We start from the raw sequence: 27453 nt of genomic DNA, 5'->3' as shown, positions 1-27453 counted from the left end.
AGTGTAGACGGGAGTTCGGTTTTCCATCCCATCCAAAAGACTAGACAACTGTCCTTGTCAGGCCCTCCGTCATGCATCACTGACAAGGTGGAACCATGCGGAAAAATCTGGATGAACTTTTTTGGTCAATGCAGGGATCGAACACCCGACCTCCAGGCTAGTGAGCCAGCATCTTACCCACTTAGCCACTGTGACCCCCTTTCAGTTTATGATCACGATGGTAGAGAGAAAACATCATTAAGTGGGTGCCGCCTGATTGCCACTTGTATGTAGTGGAATTCCACTGGTCTACAGGGGAATTATTCAACAGAACTTTTATATCCGAATGTGTTCAATGTACCATATATATAAGTGCATTTGTAGACACAGTGTGTGTTGTTTAAATTTTTAGGACACAATAACTCTGCCTCTGATTGAGCTATACTGTTAAATCTTGGTTTATTGTTTATTAGGCCTTGACTGAGTTCAATGATGAACATTTTCTGCTTAGCCTAAGCAGAGAGAAACAATTTTGTTGATCAGTACTTTTGAGAGAAACTAAACTTTGAATCTAATAATTAAGTGGGAGTGATGAAACTTGGTGTGCATTTTCTTTACATCATCACCTTGACTAAGTTAGATAATGAGCATTTTCTGCTCAGGTTAAGTAGAGCGATAAGCTATATTGGAATATAGTTTCATTATATCAGTACCCTACCTTCCAAGATGAGCATTTTCAATAGATTGAAATTTGATTGGTCAAAACTTTCAAACAAATTAACCTTTCTTCTAATTGATTATAATGTTCAAACTTGGTGTAGATTTTATTAGGTGAACATTTTCCACTAAGGCTAGGCAGAGATAAACAATTTGATTGGTTGATACTTTGGAACATGAAAACTTTGATTCTAATTGGGTTGGGTGCGGGTATAGTTTTATTACATCAGTGTCTTGACTTAGTTCACTGATGAACATTTTTTGCATAGTCTGAGTAGCAATAAGTGATTTGATTGATGAAGACTTGATTAAGGCTGTTCAAAATTGGTGTTATTTTCCTGAGGTGACTTTTCAATTGAGGCTAAGCAGAGATAAATAATTTGATTGGACAATATACACAATAACTTTGATTGTAATTGAGGGACAGTGATGAAACTAGGTGAATAGCAGGGATGGGGTGACGCTGTACGACATACGAGGCCTCATATTGTGCCATTGGTTCAGGTTTTTTTTCAGTCATACTGACAATTTCAACCATAAAATTATTCAAGATGATATTCGGTGGTGAGGGTTTGCGCCGGTCTGAGGTCTATCTTCTCTGGCCTGGGTTCCAGCGGCGGAGATCAGGAGCTTATCAGCGCCGGTCTGCGATCTCAATTAGAATAGATGGCGCTGTCTTCGTTTGTGGATGGTGGTCTGTTGCCCTGTGCTCGTAATCAGTAATCGTATAAGAGCGGCACTGGTTTTGGTGACTAGCTGGATTGGCAAAGCTTTTGATTATTTGATTCTTGGTTGATCTGTTTTTTTAGCCCCACATCATCCCTGGTGTATAGTTTCACTACATCAAAACCTTAACAGAAGTTTTATCATAAGTGTTTTCTGCTTAGGCTCGATATAGGTAAGCTGTTTGAATGTTCGATTTTTTACAAAAAGATGAAGGTGCAATTAGTTAATGTGTCATCTATTTATTTTGGGTTTGAGTCTAGGGACAACATCCTTAATTTGACTCTTATACAATATTTTTAATTCTAGAAAGGATTGCTCTTAAAAACATCTACAACAACAAAATCATCAAATATTTTTTTCTCCCTTTCCATACCCTACCAAAGTGGTACATTAAATCAATTCTTAATTTTGTAGTGGGGTATCCACCTTTAAAGCAGTTCTTCCTTCCTTATTTATTAGTGTTAGGAAACTGATAATTTTATTTTGACTTAAATCAAGATAAAAATCCTTCAGTTATTTGAAAAATACATAAATTCTTTAACTGTATAGCCAAGAATATTTCAAATATGAGATGTCAGGTAATGATAGAACTGACGGAAAAAACATGATTTTACTCTCAAACAAGATTAGAACCTAGTTCAACTGTCAGTTGCTAGTCAGCATGGAGGGAGCTGTATAGATATGACAAACATAGTTTGATGGCTGCTACCATAAAAAGACTGTGTGACAAGGCGTCTAGTTTGTGTTAGATATTATGTATGATTATACTTTTGTGATATATGGTAGTTTCTGCTGCTTTCTGTCTGACCCATCAGTGTCTAAATTGATTAAAATCTTTTTTTAGTGGCTGGGAATATGAGGCAGACCCAAATCCATGATTGGATTTTTAAGCTCTTTTCTTTAACAGGATGGAAATCAGATATAATACTGGCCAATTTTTTATACACATGCAAAAACATTTTTTCTTACACCGTTCTTGTGAATTTCATGTAAAACAGCAGGTTGCCATTTTGTTTACACCTTTTTAAGATAATTCCTTCAGGCATCATATACAGGAGAGAATGTTACACTCTAGTATGGTTTTAAATATTTTATGCGATAACTTGTCAAGACTGCTTCTCTAATGGAGTTTATTGTCAATTAAGTGATAGATGTGATATTTTTGTTTGTAGATTATTCCACTTATATGAAATATGATATATAATGGATGAACATGACAAGCAGTTCCCAAGTATACAATTTTGTTCCTCACATAAGGCTGATTACTATTTATTAATTGTTTTACAAACCCACAAATACATCTGAATTAGAATAAAAATATTTATTGAAATTTTTCTTTTACTTTTTAGATATAATCTTCTACATCTTAAATTGATCTTAAAATTTAAAAATAGAATTAAAATAGTCAGTCATACTACTTGATTTTGTCTTGATTATCCATTTTATCCTTTTTTCGATGACCTTGAATTATACATGTAAATATTTAAATCAGGATTATCTTACTATTTTTAGTTCTACAAGTAAGTTTTATATTACAATTTTAACATTAAAAGTCTGTAAAACAATTAATAAAACATAAATGGCCTAATTTTATAGGTACATGCATTGAAGTGGAAATATAAACTAAAACATAAAATGTGTATTTGGTAGAAAAAGGTTCTATTCATAGGTGTTACAATGTACATACTTTACCTACACTTGCATAACATTCTTTCTTTTTTTTAAAAAAAAATATATACACCCACTAGTTTTTAGTCAACAGTATATAAAAATTATTCATCATGTTCATCTAGAGTGCTATAGAGTCATGAATTAAACATAATGGTAGTCAGTATTACAAATTTAAACACAAGTTTTATCTAATTACTTCTGTTCATTCTTTGTCACTTCATGACTCGGGTGACATCTGATGTTGAATTAAGAACATTGCTTATAAAGAAAACTATTTAATGGTGGACATTTTCATTCCTGTTGTCTTTGAATTAAAATTCTTTAGACATGTATGCTAATTTTGGGTGGATAAGAAATCAGATTATTTGTGAATTAGACAGAGGTTACCTGAAGACAATATTAGAAATTTCCGGTGAAAAATTATACTTATTTCTCATTTGAAATTCACGTAAAGAGGTTTTTACTCATTTGTTTATTTTTTAGAAGTAAATGAAACAATGGTGGCCACATGATGGTGAGGTCGGGTAGAAATGACCAATGGAAGCCAGGAATATTAACCGTGGTAACAGTCTTGATCTTTCTGAATATATTTGGAAAAATCAGAGCAGGTAGACAAAATACATAATAATATTGTAACAGTCTAAAACTATTGCATTTCAAAGTTTGTCTTTATTTCTGTTTTTTAGAAACATTGGTTAGTTTAGCATAAATATGTAGATATTTAGAAATATAGGATGTGGGTATCAGATCTTGTTGCAGCCATGTTTTGGGACTGAGCAGGACAAAAACCTAAGTTTTCCGTCCAAACATTTTGTATCCTGTGACTTTTAGTCTGAACCGGTATATAAAGTAAATGTTATGCCAAGTGGGGCTAAGAAAAAATCATCCTAATCCTTTTTGAACTTTGTATGCATGTAAAAAAAAAAATTTCTAGAATTTTTAATGACATTACCCAAATGTAATATTTAAAGCTTCAAAAATTTTATTATATTATAAAATGAAATGAAATGAAATGGGGTTTAACGTCCTACTGTTCTGCTCCGAAATGGGCTAATGAAGACGGGCATACGCCATAGTGTGCTATGAGGGAAATTTTGCCCATACAGCGACACTACAGCCTACTCTTACATTGAATTCCAACCGCCAAGGGATCTTTTACGTGCACAACAATGTGTACATAGGACCTCATTTTTCGTACCATCCAAATGAATAGACAGCTGTCCTTGTCAGGCCCTCCATCCTGCATCACTGACAAGGGGGAACCATTATTATATTATAAATGTTCAATAGATCAACCACTCAAAACCTTAAAAATATATTCTTACAAAAGTAGGTATAGGGTTCCAATAAAAGTATGGCAAATTCGGTATACTAGATTCCCTGAAAAACCCACAGGGCAAAAAATCGAAACAAAATATGGATTTGCATTTTAACCAAATTGCCAAACGAGATTTATAAATATGACTTTGACGGTCAGAGGTAATAGTTAAGTAGGCAAGAAACCACTCTTTTCCACCAAAAGCAATAAAATGTGCATGCCATGCCCAAAGCTACCTGAAGCCGACCTATTCTGACTGCGAAGATGAGTCAGCTCAGCAAAAAATAATCTTTTTTGAAGATGTGTAGCTCCATGTATGATCCATTTATTTTTAAACTTTTGTTAATGAATCTTTTCAGAAACCATAAGTAGATTTTTTAAAATTTGATATTTAACTATAACCAAATAAAAATTCTGTCTGTATTAGTAATTTTTCTTCAGGGTTATTGTAAGGTTATGTAGGTAGACAAAATTGTTCTGCTTGTCTAATCATTAAAGACATGGATGTCATATCTTTAGAATATGAAAAGCCAGTTATAATGATTAATTGCTGTAAGGAAAAGATAAATATTATTGTACTTAAGTGTGTGTCTTGTCTCAGGATGTGGCCTTTTACTCACAATAAAATCACTTTGCCTCCATTGTGTCAGTGAATCGTAGATCTAAGGTAGAATATATCTGAAGCATGAAATGATTCTTAAGATCATTGAATTGTGAAAATAACTGGCTAAAGACATAATTAAGTTTTTTTTAAATAGAGATTAGCGGGCCGCAGTCCGGAAGACCCCCAATGTGTATGATAAGCCCAGGTTAAATAAGTCAATGTGTCCTGTTCATTTAAGTATATAAGTAAGATCAATTTCACCTGACTTTTGATGGAATATTGATCAGATAACTACAGACAGAAAGGTTTTATTAACTTGTTTAAAACAGATAGAGATCAGATTTAATCAAGAGTGAGCAATAACTGACCAATTACTTGAATACTAGGGCTTGTTATTACCTTCTTTTTATGATGCTTGTCTGAGCGTAAATTGTTCAGATGAGCAGGCCTGCTAGATAAAATCTATTAAGAATCTATGAGTTAATCTGAGATGATTCTGTTCATTTCATTCAGTAAATATAAAAAAATGTATCAATACTTGCTGATGAATCAGTTAACATTTTTGATTTTTTGCTAATTAAGAACCCATCTACAAAAAGTGACCCTAAACATTATGGCTACAGTTTTTAGAACAGTTTTGCCGTGAAACTTAACAGTAAAATTATCTTCATTGCTTTAAATTACAAAAAAAAATGTGATTTACTGATTTGATTATGACACTGAACTTTGATGATTTAAATAAAACTATTGACTTTAACGCTCTTGACTTTGATAAGTTAGAAAATTCTGTTTAATTAGAAAATTTTAACTTGGTTAGTGAATCTTTTGTTTTAAAGCTAATTAAATCGTCTGCTCCTAAATCTTGTTCATTAGATCCTGTTCCGACTCCTGTTCTTCAGGACTGTCTAGACCAAGTTATTCCAGTTTTTACCAATATTATTGTCCCCCGCCTTTCGAAGAAAGCAGGGGACTATTAAAATGGGTTCGTCCGTCTGTCTGTCTGTCTGTCTGTCTGTCTGTCTGTCTGTCTGTCCGTCTGTCTGTCCTTCTGTCTGTCCGTCTGTCTGTCCGTCACACTTTTTGGGACACAATAACTTTCTTCCTAATTGAGCTAGAATGTTCAAACTTGGTGTATGTGTTTATTAGGTCAATGCCTTGATGGAGTTCGAAGATGAGCATTTTCCGCTTAGGGTAAGCAGAGATAAGCAATTTGATTGGTTGATGCTTTGGGACACGATAACTCTCTTCCTAATTGGGCTAGAATGTTCAAACTTGGTGTATGTGTTGATTAGGTCAATGCCTTGATGGAGTTCGAAGATGAGCATTTTCCGCTTAGGGTAAGCAGAGATAAGCAATTTGATTGGTTGATGCTTTGGGACACGATAACTTTTAATTGAGCTAGAATGTTCAAACTTGGTGTATGTGTTTATTAGGTCAATGCCTTGATGGAGTCCGAAGATGAGCATTTTCCGCTTAGGGTAAGCAGAGATAAGCAATTTGATTGCTTGATACTTTGGGGCACGATAACTCTCTTCCTAATTGAGCTAGAATGTTCAAACTTGGTGTATGTGTTGATTAGGTCAATGCCTTGATGGAGTTTGAAGATGAGCATTTTCCGCTTAGGGTAAGCAGAGATAAGCAATTTGATTGGTTGATACTTTGGGGCACGATAACTCTCTTCCTAATTGAGCTAGAATGTTCAAACTTGGTGTATGTGTTGATTAGGTCAATGTCTTGATGGAGTTCGAAGATGAGCATTTTCCGCTTAGGGTAAGCAGAGATAAGCAATTTGATTGGTTGATGCTTTGGGACACGATAACTTTAGTTCTAATTAAGTGAGATTGATGAAACTTGGTGTATAGTTTCATTACAGTAATACCTTGACTAAGTTTGATAATGAGCATTTTCTGCTCAGGGTAAGCAGAGCGATACGCAATTTGATTGGTCGAGACTTTGGAAAACAATAACTCTCCTACTTTGATTGTCCCCCGCCTTTCGAAGAAAGCAGGGAACTATTAAAATGGGTTCGTCCGTCTGTCTGTTTGTCTGTCTGTCCGTTCCGCTTATGGTAAGCAGAAAAAACAAATTGAAAAAGAAACTATTATAAATTAATTAAATATGTAGTATGCAATAATGAATTGACATTTAATGACAGAAAGAAAACAGTGAACTTTGCACAACTTGCAGCAAGATGGAAAATAGACCCGTTGATACAACCAAACTCTAGATCTGTAGGCATAGAGCATGTTTTCCCCTTAATATGCTATAATTATTCCATCAAAAACATTGTATGCTTAGACTATAAGTAAAGATATACTGTTTGATTGTTCAATACTTTGTAAAAGATAATTTGTGATAAATTTATATGTGTCCTCTAATTATTTTCCTATTTCGGCGGGGGACATCAGCCTCACTGTTGGCTTGTTAATTCTTGTATATCATCCTCTACTATTCCCAACATTTTCAAACTAGCTTATGTTACCCCTTTAATTAAAAAGTCTACACTGGAACCTAATGTTTTTAAAAATTACAGACTTGTCTCTAACTTAAGTTTTATTTCTAAAATATTGGAGAAATGTATTGCTTCTCAGATAAAGGCCCATCTAGATGATAACTGTTTGTATGAACAATATTATTAATTCTTGTATATCATTCTCTACTATTCCAAACGTTTTCAAACAAGTTTATGTAACCCCTTTAATTAAAAAGTCTGCACTGGATCCTAATGTTTTTAAAAATTACAGACTCTAACTTAAAGATAGGTTCCCAGAAAAGTATTTATCTGGTAGTTATTTCCAATAAAAGTATAGCAATTTTCATATATATGGAAAGTAGAGATATCCAATCTTACTAGAAAAATACTGGATTCCCTGAAAAAGACCCACGAAGCGTATACAGGACAAAAATGTAAGGGTTCCCCAATCGACAGCCAGGTATGATTTACCTTTAAAGCATATAGATGAATTACAAAATGTACAGAATACTGCAGCTGGACTTGTTACTTTAACTACGAAATGTGACCACATAACTCCTGTTTTATATAATTTACCTGTTACCTGTTAAATATCGAATTGATTTTAAGATTTTATTACTTACTTAAAACACATTTATTTAATCAGGCTTTTAACTGACTCTGTATACAATTGTTAATAAGTCCATAATCTTGTTGTTTATTTATGATTACATTGTCACTTTGTAAAGTGCCCCTGAACATGTTATATGAAAGGGTGCACTATAAATATGCTGTTTTAATAATAATAATAATAATAATAATCACAAATTTTTGAGTAATTGGTTCATTGACCAAAAAGGTACACATTTGTGATGATTTTTCTTACTCAGTTATTATAACATTCTGACGAAATGACTTATACAAATGGTAAAATATGGTACACAAAGTGTTCAAGCCAACACAATCATTTGTATTTATTTGAAAACGTATATATTTTTTTAGGATCAGGCTGTGCTAATGGGAAGCATTCAGCTTTATCTGGTTTCAGTGATTTGGCAGCTTGTGATGGGAATTGGACAGGTCACATAAGGAATGGCAGCACTGTTTGTGCTGCAGGGTGGAGAGTTTGTTCATGGTATGATGCTGATCTCCTAAAACAATTAACCTGGGATGATGCCATATCGTTTAGTGGGTGCTATGCTTACAATGCAGCACAAGATGGTGGCAGGTGCAAAGAATGCAGAGATGATATGGGACAGGTATGTTTAGTGACTATGAATAGTAGAATAATTGTAGAATGAATACAATAATTTCATTTTTATATGCCCACTTTGAAATGTGGTCGTATATTGTCGTTGCCCCCATCTGTCGGTCCAGCGTCCATAATTGCTTGTGAATGCTATAGAGGCTGAAGTTAATATCTGATTGACTTTAAATAAAATAAAACCAAGTACGAACAATCCAAACCATAAGACAGAATTCAAAGTCCTAAAAAACATTATAGGCAAAATAGTGTATTAAAGCAAAATAGTGTTATCAGCAAATGAACTGCTCCTCGTGTACAAAATACACGACAAACAGTGGTAACAGGTGTCCGGAAGAGTAAGCTTACCCTGCCTGGCGCCACACCTGCATCCAAACTATTAGGCGAAATGTCGGTAAAATAGCGTGATTGGCCAATGAACTATCGGTATGCAAAATGCACGCGATGAACTGTGTTAACAATGTAGTAGACATTATCAGGGAGATAGTAATAGTATACGTCACGTATAATACGTGTCAATTAAATATATGTAGAATAATAGCTGAGAGAGACACGTTATATTTACCAATCAAACCAATATGACGGCCATAAAACTTTTTAAAGGTTTTAATAAGTTTAGTGCGCAAGTATCCTTGTAGTTGAAGCTTAGATGACAAATGCCTCGATCTACTTAAAAAATCAGAATAAAAGGAACAAGCTCTCACGTAACGAATTAGCTGAGACACAAACACTCCATAAGCTGGTGATATTTGAATGTTACTACTAATAAATGGAAAGTTAACAATCGGAAAGTCAATGTCATCACGTTTATCGTACAATTTAACACTCAGTTTATGGCAATTGTCAAAATCGAGACGCAGATCCAAGTAGGAAGCGTAATTGTCACTGTCAGTGGTGTTTTTAATTTCGAGCTCATCAGGATATATGAACTGTACATAATCACTAAATTTAGGATTATTAAGTGATAAAACGTCATCGATATATCGATAAGTGAAATTAAAAAGTCTGACTGATCGTTTATTAGTTTTTACGAGCGTCTGTATGTAATCGGCTTCGTACGAATAGAGAAACAGATCAGCAAGCAAAGGTGCACAGTTGGTGCCCATGCGGATGCCAACCACTTGCTGATATATTTCCCCTCCAAATTCAACAAAGATGTTATCAATTAAAAAATCCAACATCTGAATTATCTTGATGGCCGTGAATTTGTTTTTGGAATCACTGTGATTCTTAACAAAATATGTAGAATTGTAATTTACAACTAAATATTGATATCTAGCAGTACCTGATTTAGACGAAAAGACACTGTGAATAATGTCTTTCAACCGGGCTTTTAATTTACTATGGGGAATTTTAGTGTACAAAGTAGAAAAGTCAAACGTTTGAATAGATGAGACTGAAGCAAGGGATCTAGATTGCAAACATCAAGTAATTCTTTGGAATTTTTCAATATCCACATTTGATTTATACCACTACGAGAGTATATTTTGTCACAGTATTTTTGAATACCCTCTTTAACAGCCGTTAGTATAGATGTCAATACTTTTGATAGTGGTTTTGTGGAACAACGGGATGAACCTGCTATAAAACGTTGCTTGTAGGGATTTTTATGTAGTTTAGGTATCCAATATAACAAGGGCAAATCTGTATAGGTATCTCCACACGGAGTACCAAATGAAGTGAGTACAGATTTGTGATTGGATATAATTTCATCCTTACTAAGAGTAGATCGTTTATATGTAGCACTGTCGATTGGTTTCCCGAAATTAAGTTCTTTGAACAGACAGTCAAAATAATGTCGTTTACATATAAACACTATGTTATTGGATGCCTTGTCAGCCGAAACAATGACATACTTGTCATGCAAGGCATTGAGATTTTCAACAATGCTAACATCATTGAAAATAGACTTAGGCCTAGTGTCAACTGACAAACGTTGCATGTATATTCTTCGTTTAAGTAAACGACTGATGATCTAGCGTAGTCCTCTACGGCATCCATAATAAGTTTGAAATTTTGTTCCCATGAAAATGGTTGCGGTTCCCGGTATTTGGGTCCTTTGGACAAAATTTCACGTAGCTTATTATTCTGGACTATGTTCAAATCACCAGTGACCACATGTCCAGCTGGTGGGTAAAGGAAGGACGACGTAGAGCAAGAACATGGTAGAGGGTTATTATATAAGTCTTTTGCATTGATGTCAGATAATGCGTTTCTGTAATTAAATATTTTGGATGCAATGGGTTTAGTATAAGTATAAGAAATCCTAGGAACAGTAACAGTTTTGAAGTAAGGAGGGATGTGTGCTGTGACTTGCTTATGGTGTAATATTTGCCTTAACCTGATAGCATCAATGCCTTTATTAGCAAATTTCAGTTTTAGAAATGAACTGTTGGTGGTGTGCGACACATCAGGCTCAGTCACAATGTCCAAACGACGGTGGGCAATGTCAAGGACAATGGATACAACCCTGTATTCAGTGGATGCAGGATCAGTACAATTTGAATCCAAACATTCAGATTTAAGTAATTTCAAAATAGTAAGTGGAATAGAATATAATTTAGTATGGATATGGTGTGGCCCTAATGGTTCTTGGATAATTTCCAACAGGGTATCCAGTGATATAGTGCTGAGCTTAGGTGGTGTGTAGCAACGATGTCCATGACTGTGTTTTCGACGATGAAACTTTGGGAATAACATCATGACATTAACATCGCTACACGCAGGGCTTGATAAATTCCCAATACTAGCTACATTGTCATTGCATCCATAAGGGGTGGCAGTACCTAATGTTCGTATCCAATATTCCTCTCGGTCTCTGCGAAAGGGAGTACTCAAAGCAGTGGCGGCGCTAGCCGTCGGTGATTGGAGGGGCAAAGCTGGGGCAAAGTCCGAGGTTAAGGGGGCCAAGGCACGAGCTTCAACTAGGGGTAGGGGGCCTCCCCCAGAAAATTTTGAAAAACAGGTTGCCGGAAATGCAGCCTGGCAGTATTTCAGGCACTGATCGATGAGGTAAAGTGTCAAACGAACGGACTTGCGAATCACGACGTAGCCCACATCAAAGAAGGGAGTCCTCCCCCAGAAAATTTTGAAAAATAGACTGTCGGAAATGCTGTCTTACAGTATTCTGTCAGACACCGATCGTCGAGATAAATAGATCTGACCAAATACCGTCCGTCGCCTGATCACTAGTTTATCCGACTAGAGAACAGAATGTCAAACGAACGGACTTGCGAACCTCAACGAAATCCCCTTGTGAGCGCCAAAGTAGCGAATCCATTGAGGACCTCGCCAAGAAAATTTTGAAAAATAGACTGTCGGAAATGCTCTACAACATGCAAGTTTATGACTGAGTGGGGATGTGGGATTTATTCACCGTAGAAGGTATTGATTACCGAAACGTATCACAAATACTTTTTTTTATTTTCTAAATTATTGGGGGGGGGGGGCAAACAGAGGGCAGACCAGATTAATGGGGGGGCAAATGCCCCCCCTTGCCCCCCCTGGCGCCGCCACTGACTCAAAGTAGGGCTGTTAGTATGGTGGTAAATTTTCTCTGATATGGACACTCTCATTGTTAGTATAGAGTGGTCCGGTTGGTTAAAATGTCTATAGAGAATCTGGTTACTACCCTTATTAATGTTGTGACGATGACCATTAATGCGTAAGTGTAAAGGTCCTTTAGTTTCGCCAACATAAATCAGTCCGCAGAGTGTACATTCTATACCGTAGATAATATTGGAGGTTTTACAGTTTAGTTTCTCAAACCCACGTGTAAAATATGTTTTATTAGTTAAAGAACTAGTAAAATGTGTATTGCTATTCAAAATAGGACAGGTTTTACAATTATTAGACATACATTTAGAAATATAACAGTTAGATTGATGTGGTGAAAAATGCAAAATATCAGATAGTTTGACAGAACACTGTTGGGTTGAGATTAATGAAGCATCCGTGGACTTTAAAACATTACAGGCACCTGAACGAAAAATATCTCCCACACCATTACTAGTATCTTGGGATAATTTATACACAGTGTTTAAGGTCATGAGACGAGAATCCTACTGATTTTCAATGATTTATGATAATTACTGCCAGAGTTATGGCCCTTGATCACTTTGAAAAAGCTTGTGGATGCTCAGAGCCTAAAGTTAATGTCCAATTGACTTTAAATTTATACAGTGTTTAAGGTCATGAGACGAGAATCCTACTGATTTTCAATGATTTATGATAGTTATGGCCCTTGATCACTTTGAAAAATCTTGTGGATGCTTTATTAGAGACCATAGTTATCATCTGACTGATTTTATATTTATACACCATGTTTACGCCTATATATATCGTTTCGATTGACTTTAGGTTGATACAAAGAGTTTAAGGTCTTAAGACGAACAAGTACTTGTGTATTGATTTTCAATAACTTCAACAGCTAAATCCATGTTATTAAATGTTTTGTATACTAAACGTTAGCATGGGCCAAACAAATTCTAATGATTTTCTGATAATTACTTAATGAGATGTTGCTTTTAATCATATTTTAGTGTATTATAAATGTTTCATTACTGACAAAAGTAAAAATATGCAACAACTTCTGTTGACTGCTCGTAAGATTTAGTTTAGCTGCTGTGTGGGTGAATGTTTCATTGCCTGGCAACCTATCTTTCAACATGGAGGACAAAGCTGCTTGTGGGAATTTGAAATTTAAGTTTGATTGTATAGTCCTTGACATACAGTGTAAAGTTGATATTGTTTACTTATGAACAATCACATTTTTTTGCTTTAAAAATATAATTTGTGAGCTTCATGCATTTAATTTAAACTATATTCACATGACAGGGTGAGAACATGTACTTGACCCCTTCAAACACAAAATGACAATTGATCTAAAGATTAAATTCATTTGTTTTTGTTACTTGAACATGTCAATCAAATATAGACACTTACATCTTGTTTGTATGATTCATACTCCCATTGGCAATATATAAAATTATAAATGTGTTATTGTCTGCGATATCACCTCGGTGAAAGCGCACGTTAAATAAAGCTATTTCACACATGAAAACCCCCCAGATTTAAATAGATGGAAAGATTTGTGAAAAGTGCATACTGATCATTCTCTTCACAGAACAATAAAACTACTGGTGTGATGTTATGAAATCTGGTTGTCTATATTTTCCTCCATGTTGTGTGGATGTATATTAGTGTCTTTTAGTGATGAATGACTTTCATGGCTTTTACTGATCATTATGAGTATGCTCTATTGGCATACTTTGTGATTTAATGTAATATGATACATTCAGAACTGATTTTTTGGTCCAACATAATATATTTGATAACCACAAAAAAACATAAACATCCATATTAAAAAACCAACGACAAAGATATACATAATACAAAAAATTCTTAACTATTCAGCAATTGATTACAAACAAACCTTCTTTTACAGATGAACTATGTAAAGCTAAAACTGCCTATTGCCGGTTTTTCATTTGGCTTTAAACTTATATATATTAACATGCCAAGCCTATAATTAATTCTATACAATCAAATGGTCGAGATTCAAATGGATTAGAATACCAGCAAGATTTTAAAATTAAAGATAAAATGGATAATCAAGACTTTCTGTTGCTAGATAATGAACAATCTACGCTCCATCTTGTCAAACCTTCGAACACTCTATAACTTCGCCCAGAATAAAGTAATTGAAATAAAATTTTCAATATATTAATTTTTCATTATCTTTTTTTGAACTAATATATCCAGAATGGCCAGCTCTTTATCTAAATTGTATATAATGCATCTTTAAGGGATTAGGTTTACAGCATTTAATGTTAATTATGATAGAAAATACAGAGATGTATAGAATTAGACCTGTTGTGACAACTCCTATAAATGTCTAACAATACTCAAACAACCAGCTCAGTAACACTGACATTAATAGCTTTTTTATTGCCATATTTTATGTAAATTCTAATTGAAAATAAGTATGTGTGTAATTCTCTTTGACAAAAAACTAATTTTATGAGATTTGTTAAAATGACAGATAATGTTTGATCTGTGAATGTAAAATTATTTCAGTTTTAAAAATTTATTTCATGACAATTTTACTAGTATAAGATTTTTGATCACACTTTGAGCAACTTAATTACTGTAGTGATTTTTTAAAATGTACATATTATTTGGGAGTATATTGATATTTTTATTAAACTATTCAAACTATCTAATCATAATAAATCAAATTTAAGAGTCATTCACTGAGTTATTGCCCCTGTCACCAAACTTTGTAAATGCTTTACAAGTCAGTTTTTCATGCTTGCAAGGATTGTCCGATGAGTCATGCATCCTCTTTTATGCAAAATTATTCCTCCTTTCGATTAAACCATGTAAATAAATTAATTAATTGAAAAGGATTATGAGATATTTTGTTGTTAGTTGCAGGGCTTTTTTTGTTGCTATGTTATTTGCATTGAGTGGTTATTTTTTATATTAAGTAAGTATGTGTTCATATTTGAAAATGTTTTTCAAATCTGTGGTATTGTTTGGCTAGCTTCAGATGTCTAAGGTTTTAAATAATCAGCATGATGATCTGCGTGGTAGTAAACTATTATGTTTTCAATTATTGATCTGGTTTTAGAATGACAAACTACATTAAATGATTACAGATAAGTAGGTATTACCTCCTGTTGCTTTACGGTAATAAAATGGGTCCAGCTACTTTACCATTGCTTTATCATATCGCTCCATATGGGGTCAAGTCAATTTGTAATGTGTTTTAAAGCAGACCGGTAGCAAATATCCTTGTTCATTTTATAGAAGTCATGACATATTATTAGCATTGTAGTCAGGCTCTCATCCATCATGGACACAAAATAGTCATCTTCTACAATAGAGGGATGATAACTCCACAGGGCGCAATAGACCCACCACTAATCTTTTAACACCATAAAATAACAAAATCTTAAAAAAGGTGTTTAGAGTATTAGATAAGTTAGGCAGAATAGTTTATGTTTCACAGTTAAGAATACATTACATTGTATCCACTTTATAAAGGTGGTAATAGAATTGTTGTTGAGCTACTTGGATTTTTGGATACAAAGGGTTAATTTTAAACATCAGTTAATAGCAAAACTTTGTAATGTAAAGGATAATTCTATAGTTCACATATTGTTCATTGAATTTTTGATCCCTAAGTAGAGTTCCTCGGAAAATTGCAAGTTGTAGAAATGTGAAATTTTAGAGAGACCACTTGACTCTCCAACTCTTGACTCTGGGTGGTCATTGTTCAGTCACAGGAAAAAAGAATTTGAAATATATTTGCATTTGGAACTAATCTTGATCTTGGCATCTATAAACTTAACTTTGTGTCTTGGTGCATTTGCATGTACAATAACGATGTATAACTATATAACTTATCACCACTCAGGATATGATAAATTATTTTAATATTACTAACCTTTTTGTTATCAGAAGAAAATACATTTAAATCAACCTAACCTGTCAACATTATACATCATTTAAAATACCCCCTACATGTACATGGGATGTAACTTCAGTTTATCCTTGTCTACTGTGCATAATAGAAATAATATACTGTTGAAGTTTAACCACTACACTGTGCATTCATAACAAAATCTGTTGGAATTCACAGGCATATAGTGTACATTATCAATATATGAATGAGGATCTTCACTAGGTTGTCCAGAGGCCTTTATTGTACCATTCCATCTTTTGGGAATTATTGATTATCAGTAATTTCGTAAGATGTAAGTGTCCAACGCTTAACAACAAAACACATACTTATGGAAAACAGCTACTAGTGTATTTAAGGCAACGTTTCGTAGAGTATTCTCTCAACGTTATCAAGCTTATACAGTAAAACAGGTATGAGGCAAATATATATAGACAAAATACAACAACATAACCGAAACCATACATAGCAACAACATGATCAAAGGCCTACACCAACACTTCCGGGGGCTTGAACTTAACATATTTACCTCCTAATCTATTAACTGTATTGATATAGGATACTGCCACATCTCCATATTGATGTCGGATATGTTCTTTAAATGGCATTTAGTAACTGGATAGAGTAACAACAAAACACATACACAACAAAACAAAACACATGTCCAACGCTTATAATTAAACAGGTGCAATTCAGAGGATTGAACAATCTTTTCTTGAACAGTTAGAAATATATAGTAGTTTGACAAAACTATCTGATTAACTTCCAGTAGCCTATAGTAATCTGGTAGAACTCACAAAATATAATTGTGGTCTATGGGCTAGTGCTACTGAAGGCTTATAGTAAATTCACAATTAAATTAAGTTAAATGATTAGTTATTAGCTAGCTTTTAACATCATGTATGGCGGACAACTGCTTGCAATCTTGCTTTTTCCATACTTCTGTCGTGAGTGAGTAGGATCTGGATTGTCTTTACAGTTACCTTGAAGAAACCTCTTGTAAACTTCTTCGTTTTACTGCTCCTCGAGCATTAAAACATCAATATGTTTTATAAGCAAATGTTCAGCCCAGCTATATGTAATGATAAATTAATGTATAGAGTATAATACACTAACATAACATTGTACACTACTCAATAGAACTGTTATATTACATTTTGTAGAAAATACACTTATGACATACATAAGCCAACAATACTATACACTGTTAACAAACAAAAACAAAATCTGTCAAATATAAATAATAAGTTTAAAGCCCTTGTTTTTGCAGCATTTTACAAATTCCAAGTTTTATTCCTGTGTGGGTATTTCCTTTTGATATTTAATAATAAGATCTCAATTACTCTCTGTTTACAATAATATCTGTTATTAAAGATACTTAGTTTATACTTATAGGATGATATGGCAGGTATCGGTCAAGGATGTGCTCATCAAAATATTGGCCAGACATCCTGTATACCTGGTGGTAGAATTGATGCTAGCTGTTGTGTTGATTCTCACTTTCATAGAGCATGTCAGCACCAACCAGGTTTAACCAATGGTGTCTTTTGTTGCAAAATGCCAGGTACTATAATAAGTCAAACCATCCTCTACATTCATTGTTCAAATTTAATGCATCTGAATTAATCAGATTATGCTATATATAGTTCAAATAAGAGTTAATAATTCATTTGCTTTTTCAGTTCAAATTGTATTTGATACTTAATGAAAACCTGAAAAGCTATGTAATACAATTTAAGAATTATTCAATCCAAATATCTATGTAATGATTAAACTCTATTCTTAATCTGATGAATTCATGTTTTAGTTTTATATGGCTGTTATTATTTTATTTCAGTAAAACTACCTCGTATTGTGGTAAAACCACCAGAAAAGATGCATGTATATACTGGTTTGATATTTTTATTAGCCTGTCAGGCTACAGGCATGCCACCTCCTAGGGTACAATGGTATAAAGATGGTACTCAGTTGTCGGAGGAAAATTCTAGAATCTCAGTTTTATCATCAGGTGAACACATAGTAGTATATTAATTGTACATCTATTAAAGATACTTTCCCACAAAAGTATTTATCTGGTGGTTATTTCCTATAAAAGTATGGCAATTTTGGTATGTATGGAAAGTATAAACATCCAATTTTACTAGAAAAATACGGGATTCCCTGAAAAACACCCATGGAGCACATACAGGACAAAAATTAAAGGGTTTCCCTAACTGGCAACCAGATGTCTGCTCAAGTGACGTCAAAGGTTGCACGCGAAGATTGTTTGATTTCTCAGCGTTAATGAGTGCTTGATGTGTATGTTGATACACTTAGGAGATAAACACCTCCTGTTTCGCATTTAGAGGGGTGTTATTGTCCAATAGACATGTCCTGAGATCATTAGGACCCAAGACGCGTTAGCGTCGCGGGTTCTTATGTTAAATCTCAGGGCATGTCTATTGGACAATAACACCCCTCTAAATGCGAAACAGGAGGTGTTTATCGACATTGTAACATGCTATTTTTTAGAATTTTTAAAGAACTTATTTTATTGTGTAAACTTCAAAATTCGTCTTACTGCAAATCGGTTTTAGTGACGTAAAAACCAAAGAAATCAATTTTGACGTAATGAAAACGTTGTGACGTAGCGGGGTAACTGGCTACTCATGTTAGATTTGGCCCGCTATCGTCTGGTTGCTATAGTAGCCGTATGAGTATAGACATACAAAAAAACCCCATAAAATTCTCACTTCATTTTTTTAAAAGTAGTTTTTGAAACAAAATTTATGTTTCTGTAATATATTTTTGAATATTTTGTTGTTTGTAGCTGTTACCTGACAAGGGGGTTGGCGTTTCAAGTTCATCTTCGGGCATATCTCCAAATATTTCATCTAATGTACCGAGATCAAAATTGATTGTCTCCATTGTGGTTATCGCCATTAAAGTAGTACGCATAATATTAATACGCAGTGAATTTTCTAATTTAGAGGGGTGTTATTGTCCAATAGACAGTGTCTAATCGACCAGTCAAAACGCAAGATTCACCCTTAAGCATGTTACAATAGATGGTAAGCTTAAGCGTACAACAGTTTTTGAGATAAAAACCGTGGAAAAAGATGTGGGCAGTGGATAATTCAAGAATTTAATTTAAGCAAAATTTGGGATAGATAAATTAGTTTGAATATGTTTTTAGTCCAAATTTATCATCAAATGACCCAGTTTGTACACAGGAATGTATCTTTAAATTCTATATATATACAAATATGAAAAAAATTATAAAAAATAATTTTTAATAATTATGATTTATCCCCAATAATGAAATGGAATGGGGTTTAACATCCTTCTGTTCTGTACCGACTGGGCTAATGATGACAAGCATAAGCCATACAGTGTACTATGATGGAAGTTTTGCCAGGATAGCCACACTATGGCCTACTCTTATTACAAATTCCACCTGTCAAAGGCTATTTTACCTGCAGGCCAATTTCTACGCAGGGCCTTGTTTTTTCAACCCTGCCAAACGACTACGTTGTCCCTTGTTAGACCATCATAAGGTCTGTCATTGAGTCAAGTGGCTTGGTTTTGATTTCCCGCTTGTACGTGACAAGGATTAGGGTAGCTGTCTAACCTCGTGGGCTTTCTTTGGGTCCTCCGGTTACCTCCCATTGCTAAAGACCCCGATGCACAAGCAAATTATTGAAATAAAATTGAACCATCATATGTTGGTCCCAAAATGACCTAGTTTGTGTCAGGCAGATGTTAAACCCCATCTCTCTCTCTCTCTCTCTCTCTCTTCTGCACCACTGACAAGAGGGAAAATGCAGATTAATTATTAGAATATATTTTATTACTTTACTTATATATATTTGATTCAATATGTAATATTAATAGGAAATGTTTGTATTTTAGGTGATTTAATAGTTACGCTGGCCCGTAAATCAGATAGTGGTTTATATACATGTGAAGTTATTAATGAAGAAGGTATTGATATGGCCAGTTCTTATGTTGTTGTAGCAGGTAAGTCTTATCATTAATTATACGTGCTGCACTCAATATGCCCATATGTTACAAATATCTTGGTTTGAATTTGAACTGTGAATCATTTTCAAGGAAAGAACCAAGCCATTATATTTATAGTTTCACTTCAAAACTAATACTTCATCACTACACAGGTACTCAGTTAAGGTATATTTGTTATTTTTGTATATGCCTGTATTTATCAAATTGTGAAAACCTTTTAAGACAATGCGACAGTTGACATTGACTGGTGTTGAGCTATGGTTTTGCTGCCTTTTACCTTTAAAAAACTAAAATGACAATTTTTAGTACTATTTTAAAAAATGAAATGAAAGAGAAGAGCTTGTTGTTTTTTGATGATGCAAATATTTACAGAGTATGATTCGGGTTGTGTGGATGGTACAACAGAGGGTCTACATATACATAAAAATATACATGCCTGTGGAGGATCTTGGAAAGGTCATGTGAGACGTGGACGTAGTTTATGTCGAAAGGGTTGGAGAGTATGTAATCCTAAAGATAGAAATAGTTTAGAGGAATTAACATGGTTAGATATGTTTGACTTGGCAGGATGTTATGCTTATAATGCTGCAACATATAAAGGTGCTTGTAAAAAGTAAGTACATAATTGTAACCTGGATTTATTGAATTCTCTTTTAATTCATTTGTAAAATTTACATCAGAACATTCATTTTGATAAAGAAAAACATACAAAACACTGAGGTGTCTCTGAAGACTTAAAGGGAGATAACGTTTACATTATTGAAGGGTTCAGACTGATAATTCTCTCCCCATTCAATTCAATGCTAAATGTTTTCTATTTGTTGGCTCCGGTTTCCTCCCACTGCTAAAGACCCCTACGCGCAAGCGAATTATTGAAATAAAATTAAACCATATGTTTGTCCCGAAATGACCTAGTTTGTGTCGAGTGGACGTTAAACCCCATTGCTCTCTCTCTCTCTCTCTCTCTATTTGTTGGCCTATCAAAATTTATTTGATATTAATCTTTATAACTATTAGGAGCCCAACATGTAACAATCATCTGAGAAGAATATTGAAGGGTGTTTTTCTTTGGTGATTTCCCCAATTCAAACACTCTTCTTTGATTCCAATCTCGATCCCAGAGATAAGTTTACTCTTTGTTTATCTCTGGTAAAACTAGCCGGCCATTTTGAATGTCACGTGATGAACCAAAAAGATATAATTTGGCATTGATGCTACCTGTATGTGCTTTCGGGGGGTTGGATGGCCGAATGGTTAGCATGTGCGCGCTCCGCTGTATCATACGGTCTGTCTTTGAGTCAACTGGCGGGGTTTCGATTCCCCGTTTGTACGTGACAAGGAGTAGGGTTGCCTGTCCAACCTCGTGGGTTTTCTCTGGGTCCTCCGGTTTCCTCCCACTGCTAAAGACCCCTACACGCAAGCGAATTATTGAAATAAAATTGAACCATGTGTTAGTCCCTAAATGACCTAGTTTGTGTCGAGTGGACGTTAAACCCCATTTCTCACTCTCTCTGTATGTGCTTTCTGGATGTAATATATTTATTCATTGTTATGATGGGCAGTTTGAAACCCTAATTATGAAGACTAAAGGGAGATAATCAGTTTATGGAGAGTAAACAAGTTTTCATAGCAATGTGTTGTCAATTCTATTGAATTTGCTTTTCAGATGTGTCGATAGTCGAATGGCAGGAGTAGGAAGGCAGTGTGGTTTGATACGTTATTCTCAGAAATCATGTTTATCTCATGGTCGAGTTGATGTATTTAACCCTAGGAATAGTATAGCCTGTGAATATAGAGAAGGTGCTGTCTCAGGTGTACTTTGCTGTAAGAAGAAGAAGAAAAGTCACAAGAAAAAACTTGGTAAGGGATAAAATATGATATAATTTTCCATTATTGGTATTTTTTGAAATATATTTATAATATTCTCGGGGAAATAAAATGAAATGGCTGGATAATTCTTTTATTTTCAGAAAGAAGACGATATTGTCGAGATGAATGTAAAAATGGAGGAGTTTGTGTTGGTCATAATCGATGTCATTGTGCTATTGGTTATAAAGGAGCAAGTTGTCAAAATGGTAAGTCATGCTTTGAGTTGTTTTATCAGTAAGAGAACTTTTCAGAACTTAAAATGTAATGTTAAACAAATATTCTAAATTTTGGTTGAGCATAGTTGCTGCCAGAACAACTGGCAGATTTGGTTTGTAGGTACAAATTGTGATGTGTGTTGTGCATGGGCCAGGTATTATTTCACTTTCTGGATTACTTGGTTTATTTGAAATGTTCTTGAAGCTATGTTTTTATTTGGATTTTTATTGTTGCTGTTTTGGTTGGGGTTTTTTTTGTTTTTTTATTCATTTTTCTATGTCTACCTTCTTGAGCAATTATCCTGGATTTACTATTACACACTGTAAATGATTTTTGGATTTGAATAATTTCTTCATTAAAAAAAGTAATAAGAAATATGTTTAAACATGTATATAATTGTTGATGTATATTTTTTGTAGCTATCTGTAAACCAGGATGTGGAAGTAAAGGTCATTGTATCAAACCAAATAAATGTAAATGTCAGCTCGGTTATTCTGGTAAACATTGTAACAAAAAATCAAAGGGATGTAAGCGACCATGTTTAAATGGTGGTAGATGTCTGAAAAGGAAATGTCAGTGTCCCCAAACACATTGGGGAAATTCCTGCCAATACTGTAAGTTGAGGATGTTATGCAAATTCTTATAAAATTTGAATTGGATGAAGTTATTTATGTTGTATAGAGTAGTTTTAAGTTTAAACACAGTATTAAGCTCTATCATATAAAGGTGTGGAAGAAAGAGCCAGGTTTTCATTTACTGATCTGAAATGTAGTGCTGTTTAAATGGATTATGTGTAATGTTGTTTTTTTCTTGCAGTACTACAGCATATTCTACTCTCTAAGCTAAACAGAACAGAAAGATAATTTTAATACTGCCAATTTTTATCATTTTATAGAAACTATTGGTTGTTTTTAAATGTAGTATAAGCTTGAATGACAAAATATATCTAGTTATGCATATTTTCAGTGAATAAATCTTATTCCAAAAAGCAATTTAAACTTAATATTATTGCAATAGTGTATCATACTGGAAGTTGTAGTAAATTTTACGTGGTTGTTTTGATGTTAGTGATGTAATTTTTTATTGACTTATATCTGTCATATTATATATGTTGTTGTTCGTATTTGTTTAAAATACAGAAAATAGAAAGGTTATTTTGGTGTAATTAATTATGACGTAATTGTTATTGTTTTACTATGTTTATGGAAAATTTTAAAAATTCATTGAAATCTCTAAAATTGCTAAGTTAAGTTTTATATGAATTGTAATTTACATTGTTTTTGAGTGATTATTTTCCTATATTACTTTTTCAATTATATTTGTTTCATACATTTTGGACATTACATATTGCGAATCATGAGTATGCAAAAGCTCACTCAGTCTTGCTGTATTTTCTTCTTTATTTTTAAGAATCCTATTTACATCTGAGTATGCTGTTCATTATTTTTTTATTACCTCACATTGCAATGCAAATTTAAAGTTTGTCTTTAGTTCCCAAGCTGACTGTCCTCTATCAGATGTAATAAAACCACACATTTAATGAAATATTTATTGTGTGTGTTGCCCTTACAAAGATATAATCTCAATTTGTTCAGTAAGCTGAGAAAAAGGAGATAATTAAAGCATATCACCTCCCTTTTTCTGTTAAATTATGTTATAATTAGTTTGTCAAAGAAATATTGAGTACAATAAATTACATTTTTATAAGGTTTTAGCTTTTGTTATTTAAAACCATTTGCTTATTCAAACATTTTTTTGAAGATATTATCCTATGATTATCACTGACACAAGGGAAACTAATCACGAATAAAATTAATGATTTTTAAAGCGGCATTAGGTAAGATTAGATAAAGAGCAGACAATTCTTGCTATAATAGTTAGAAAATAAATAATGAATATGCTGAAAATTTCAGTCAAATTACTTCACTCTGAGCCAAACTATTGGTGATAAATAGTATAGCCTCGATTGTCGTTACTACCGCTGTTACGATAATAAACAAAGTCTGGATTATCCATTTTTTGGGGTTATCAACCACAAAATGTATTCAGATCTACTAAATATCGTAGCCATCTGATGGCATCGTAGATTATGGTCTTGGTAAGTTAATTAATTTCTAATCAATAATTTATATAACATTTCAGGCCTAAAAAAAGACCTGCAATGGGCAGATTTAGCTCTTGCATACTAGTTCTATTCACTGTTGTCCATAGGTAAATACAATACAGTTGTGAATGAAACACATCACATGCCAGTCAGTGATTTAGTAGAAATAGAACTAAACCATTGCCGAAATGTCTCCACCCTACTTCAAGATCATAAAAATTTGGTTATGTTTTAACATAATTAGAATCACAATCTGAACAAATAAAACGACTTTCAATAAGTATACAAAGATGTAATGCATTATGTATTTTTATTAATTTTTTGTAATTTAAACTTTGTTTGCTACTTTGTCATATTTTGATGTAAATAATAGTCCAGACATTTTTTATTATTCTATACAAGTAAAACCTCTAGATTTGTAGATATATGTATTTAATATTATATTGTTTAAAAAACAACAACCACCGTTTCAGTAATATTTTAAGATATATCTTGTATCAGTAATAAAGATTAATAAACAGAAATATCTACAACTCAATAGTCGTTTTCCTGTAGTTTGTACCAGGTCATACTCAGAAATCATGTAGTGGTGTTGGAATATATGCCTAGCAGTATATTGAAGGGTGTCTGTTAAGTTTACACAGCAGTAACAATAACTTCATAAATTTAATGTGTGACCCTGAATTCCTGTAGGATTTAAATTTCTCTTGACACAGCAACCTAATGTAAAAACTCTTTGGTCACGGGCACAATAAACATGAAAACAATATCTCAAAAAATCTGTAAGCTGTGTACTGATTAAAAGGGTTTGCTTTTAGGGAGCAATAACTCCACATAAAATGAATGCAGAATTGTAAAGAATTTCGACAGGGTTACTACTACTAATAATAATAATTACTAGCTGCTGCTGTCCTGTGCAGATATGAAAGCTTTCATATTCATCTTCACCTGTCATGGATTATATCAGGTATCCTAAAAGAAAAAAAAGAACAAGAAAAAATAATTATCAAAATCGTTCAAAAACTCGCGAAGTTACAAGTATATATAAATACAGTGAGAAACATTGCACCCGGCCTAAAAAATAACTAAAGGGAAATAACTGAAACTTGTTTTGCTGTAATTGGAATGATTTTCCGTTCCAGAAGTTTCAGAAAAATGGATCACGACGCTTATAAACGGAACGGATGAGGAAATGAAATGAAAATGGCGGGAAAGAACTAAAAAAAGGCAGGAAAATTTCGAAAAATTAAATTAGATTACATGCAACTCATATTTTTTGATTCAGATTGACCTCAGCTGTTCGAATATTTCGGTTAAATTTGTACATTTTGAAAATTAAGGACATAAATTGTCCTGTAAACAACTTTGTCGGCACGTAAAACGCCAAAGGCGAAAGTTACAGCTATGTAGCTCAATTTTTTCATCAGTAAAATTCGGTGATTTTGGATTCGTAAAACGTTTTTAAAATATATTAATTCCAAAGCCACCACCCATTCTTGGAAGGAGGCTAACCACACAAATGTATTAATTTCGGAAATAGGAGCCGAAAGCATGAAAAGGCGGCTGATTTCGGTTATTTTCAAGCCGTACCGTTAGTGGGAATTTTTCACTCGTAAACAACTTTGTCGGCACGAAAATCGTCAAAGGCGAAATTTGAATTTTTGAAATATTCAAATACTAAAAATTCGACCATGAGCCAGGCTATCCGGAAATGTATTAATTTCAGAAATAGGAGACGAAATGGAGGGGGGGGGGTAGGTCAAAGTTTCAGAAAGATCCTATGGTTAGATTCTGAGATATAAGATTTATGGGAAAATAACAACAATAAAAAAATAGTTATAATCTTAACAGAAACAATGAGCTTTCATATGTAATATCAAAGCTTAATAATCCATCTTGTATAGCGCTGGTACATTCAGTAAAACTGCTGTGGCGCGCAAATTAATGTTTAAAATCACTTACAACACTCCTTAAAATTTAAAAGTAAAACTCAGTTTAAAAGGTTAATGATTAATAACACTGTAAACATATTTAAATCACGGATTAAAAGCCATATTAAAATAGTGTGTTTTGAGTTTCTTCTTAAAACTTGAGGCAATTTGTATAATGGAAAGGGGCAATTTATTCAATTCTTGCGGGGAGGCGAAACAGAAGCCTCTTTCTCCAAATGTTGTGTTTGTTTTGTGTGCTTTGAGTTGTACATGTAGTTGATTTGATGACCTGATGGAACGTTGAGGAATATATAGATGAATTAAATCTTTAAGATAGGCCGGAGAATCGGGATTGTTGAGGCAGTTATAGATGAGGTTGTTGATTTTGAAACATATTCTGTATGTAAATTATAGGTAGCCAGTGTAGATCTGCAAGGGTTGGAGTTATGTGTTCTCTAATGTTGGTTCTTGTGATAATTCGGGCTGCTTTGTTTTGAATAGACTGTAGTTGGTGGATGAGATAATGATGGTAAACTGTAAAGAAGTGAATTTGAATAGTCTATAGTGCAGATGTTACTAAGGCATTGATGAGCAATTTTGTTGTATCAGTGTCGAAAAAAAAGTTTCTGATTCTGCCGATCCTATAAAGTTGGAAGTTCGCTTTCTTGCAGATGGTAGAAAAATGTTTCATTTATAAATTTTCATCCAAGAGCACTCCAAGAATACTGACACAGTCTGTAGTTTCGATACGTACATCACCAACCAGCACAGAGTTGTGCAAAGATAGTTTTGTTTTTGAAAAGAAGATGGCCTCGGTTTTGTCATCATTGAGCTTGAGGAAGTTAGACTTCACCCAGTTACGAAGGTCCTCTATACACACCTCTAGTTTCTTCAGGTTTTTGTTGTTAGCATCTACCTCCACATAAAGTTGGATGTCATCTGCGTACATGTGGTGGTCAAGATCGTGACGTCGCATTATGTCGGCAACTGGTGCGGTGTAGGAAGTAAATAGCGAAGACGCTTTGGCTGAGATCTTATGTTGTTAACGATAATTTTTTGCTTCCTACCAGTAAGAGAGGGCTGGAACCAGTCTAGTGCAGCACCATTTACACCGAGTCTAGAAGATAGGCGT

General features: G+C 33.8%; 1 protein-coding gene across 3 annotated transcripts in view; it reads left to right on the top strand.

The window, feature by feature from the left end:
• The window catches only part of LOC126814623 (uncharacterized), a 60184-nt gene extending 35256 nt beyond the window's left edge, over positions 1–24928 (top strand). For all 3 annotated transcript variants that reach the window (XM_050539899.2, XM_050539897.2, XM_050539898.2), the window contains exons 2-11: positions 3577–3701; positions 8470–8726; positions 17595–17763; positions 18037–18207; positions 20091–20198; positions 20574–20814; positions 21868–22061; positions 22172–22276; positions 22706–22900; positions 23103–24928. In XM_050539899.2, coding sequence (XP_050395856.1) covers positions 3602–3701; positions 8470–8726; positions 17595–17763; positions 18037–18207; positions 20091–20198; positions 20574–20814; positions 21868–22061; positions 22172–22276; positions 22706–22900; positions 23103–23149 — 1587 coding nt within the window. In that variant the 5' untranslated portion in view covers positions 3577–3601 and the 3' untranslated portion in view covers positions 23150–24928. The remainder of the gene's footprint in view (positions 1–3576; positions 3702–8469; positions 8727–17594; positions 17764–18036; positions 18208–20090; positions 20199–20573; positions 20815–21867; positions 22062–22171; positions 22277–22705; positions 22901–23102) is intronic.
• The last annotated feature ends 2525 nt before the right edge of the window (positions 24929–27453 follow it).

This window comes from Patella vulgata, chromosome 3 (genome assembly GCF_932274485.2).
Source record: "Patella vulgata chromosome 3, xgPatVulg1.2, whole genome shotgun sequence".
NCBI classification, from domain to species: Eukaryota; Metazoa; Mollusca; class Gastropoda; family Patellidae; genus Patella; species Patella vulgata.
The sequence above is the reverse complement of the archived record's forward strand: the minus strand, read 5'-3'. Positions and strand labels throughout refer to the sequence as shown.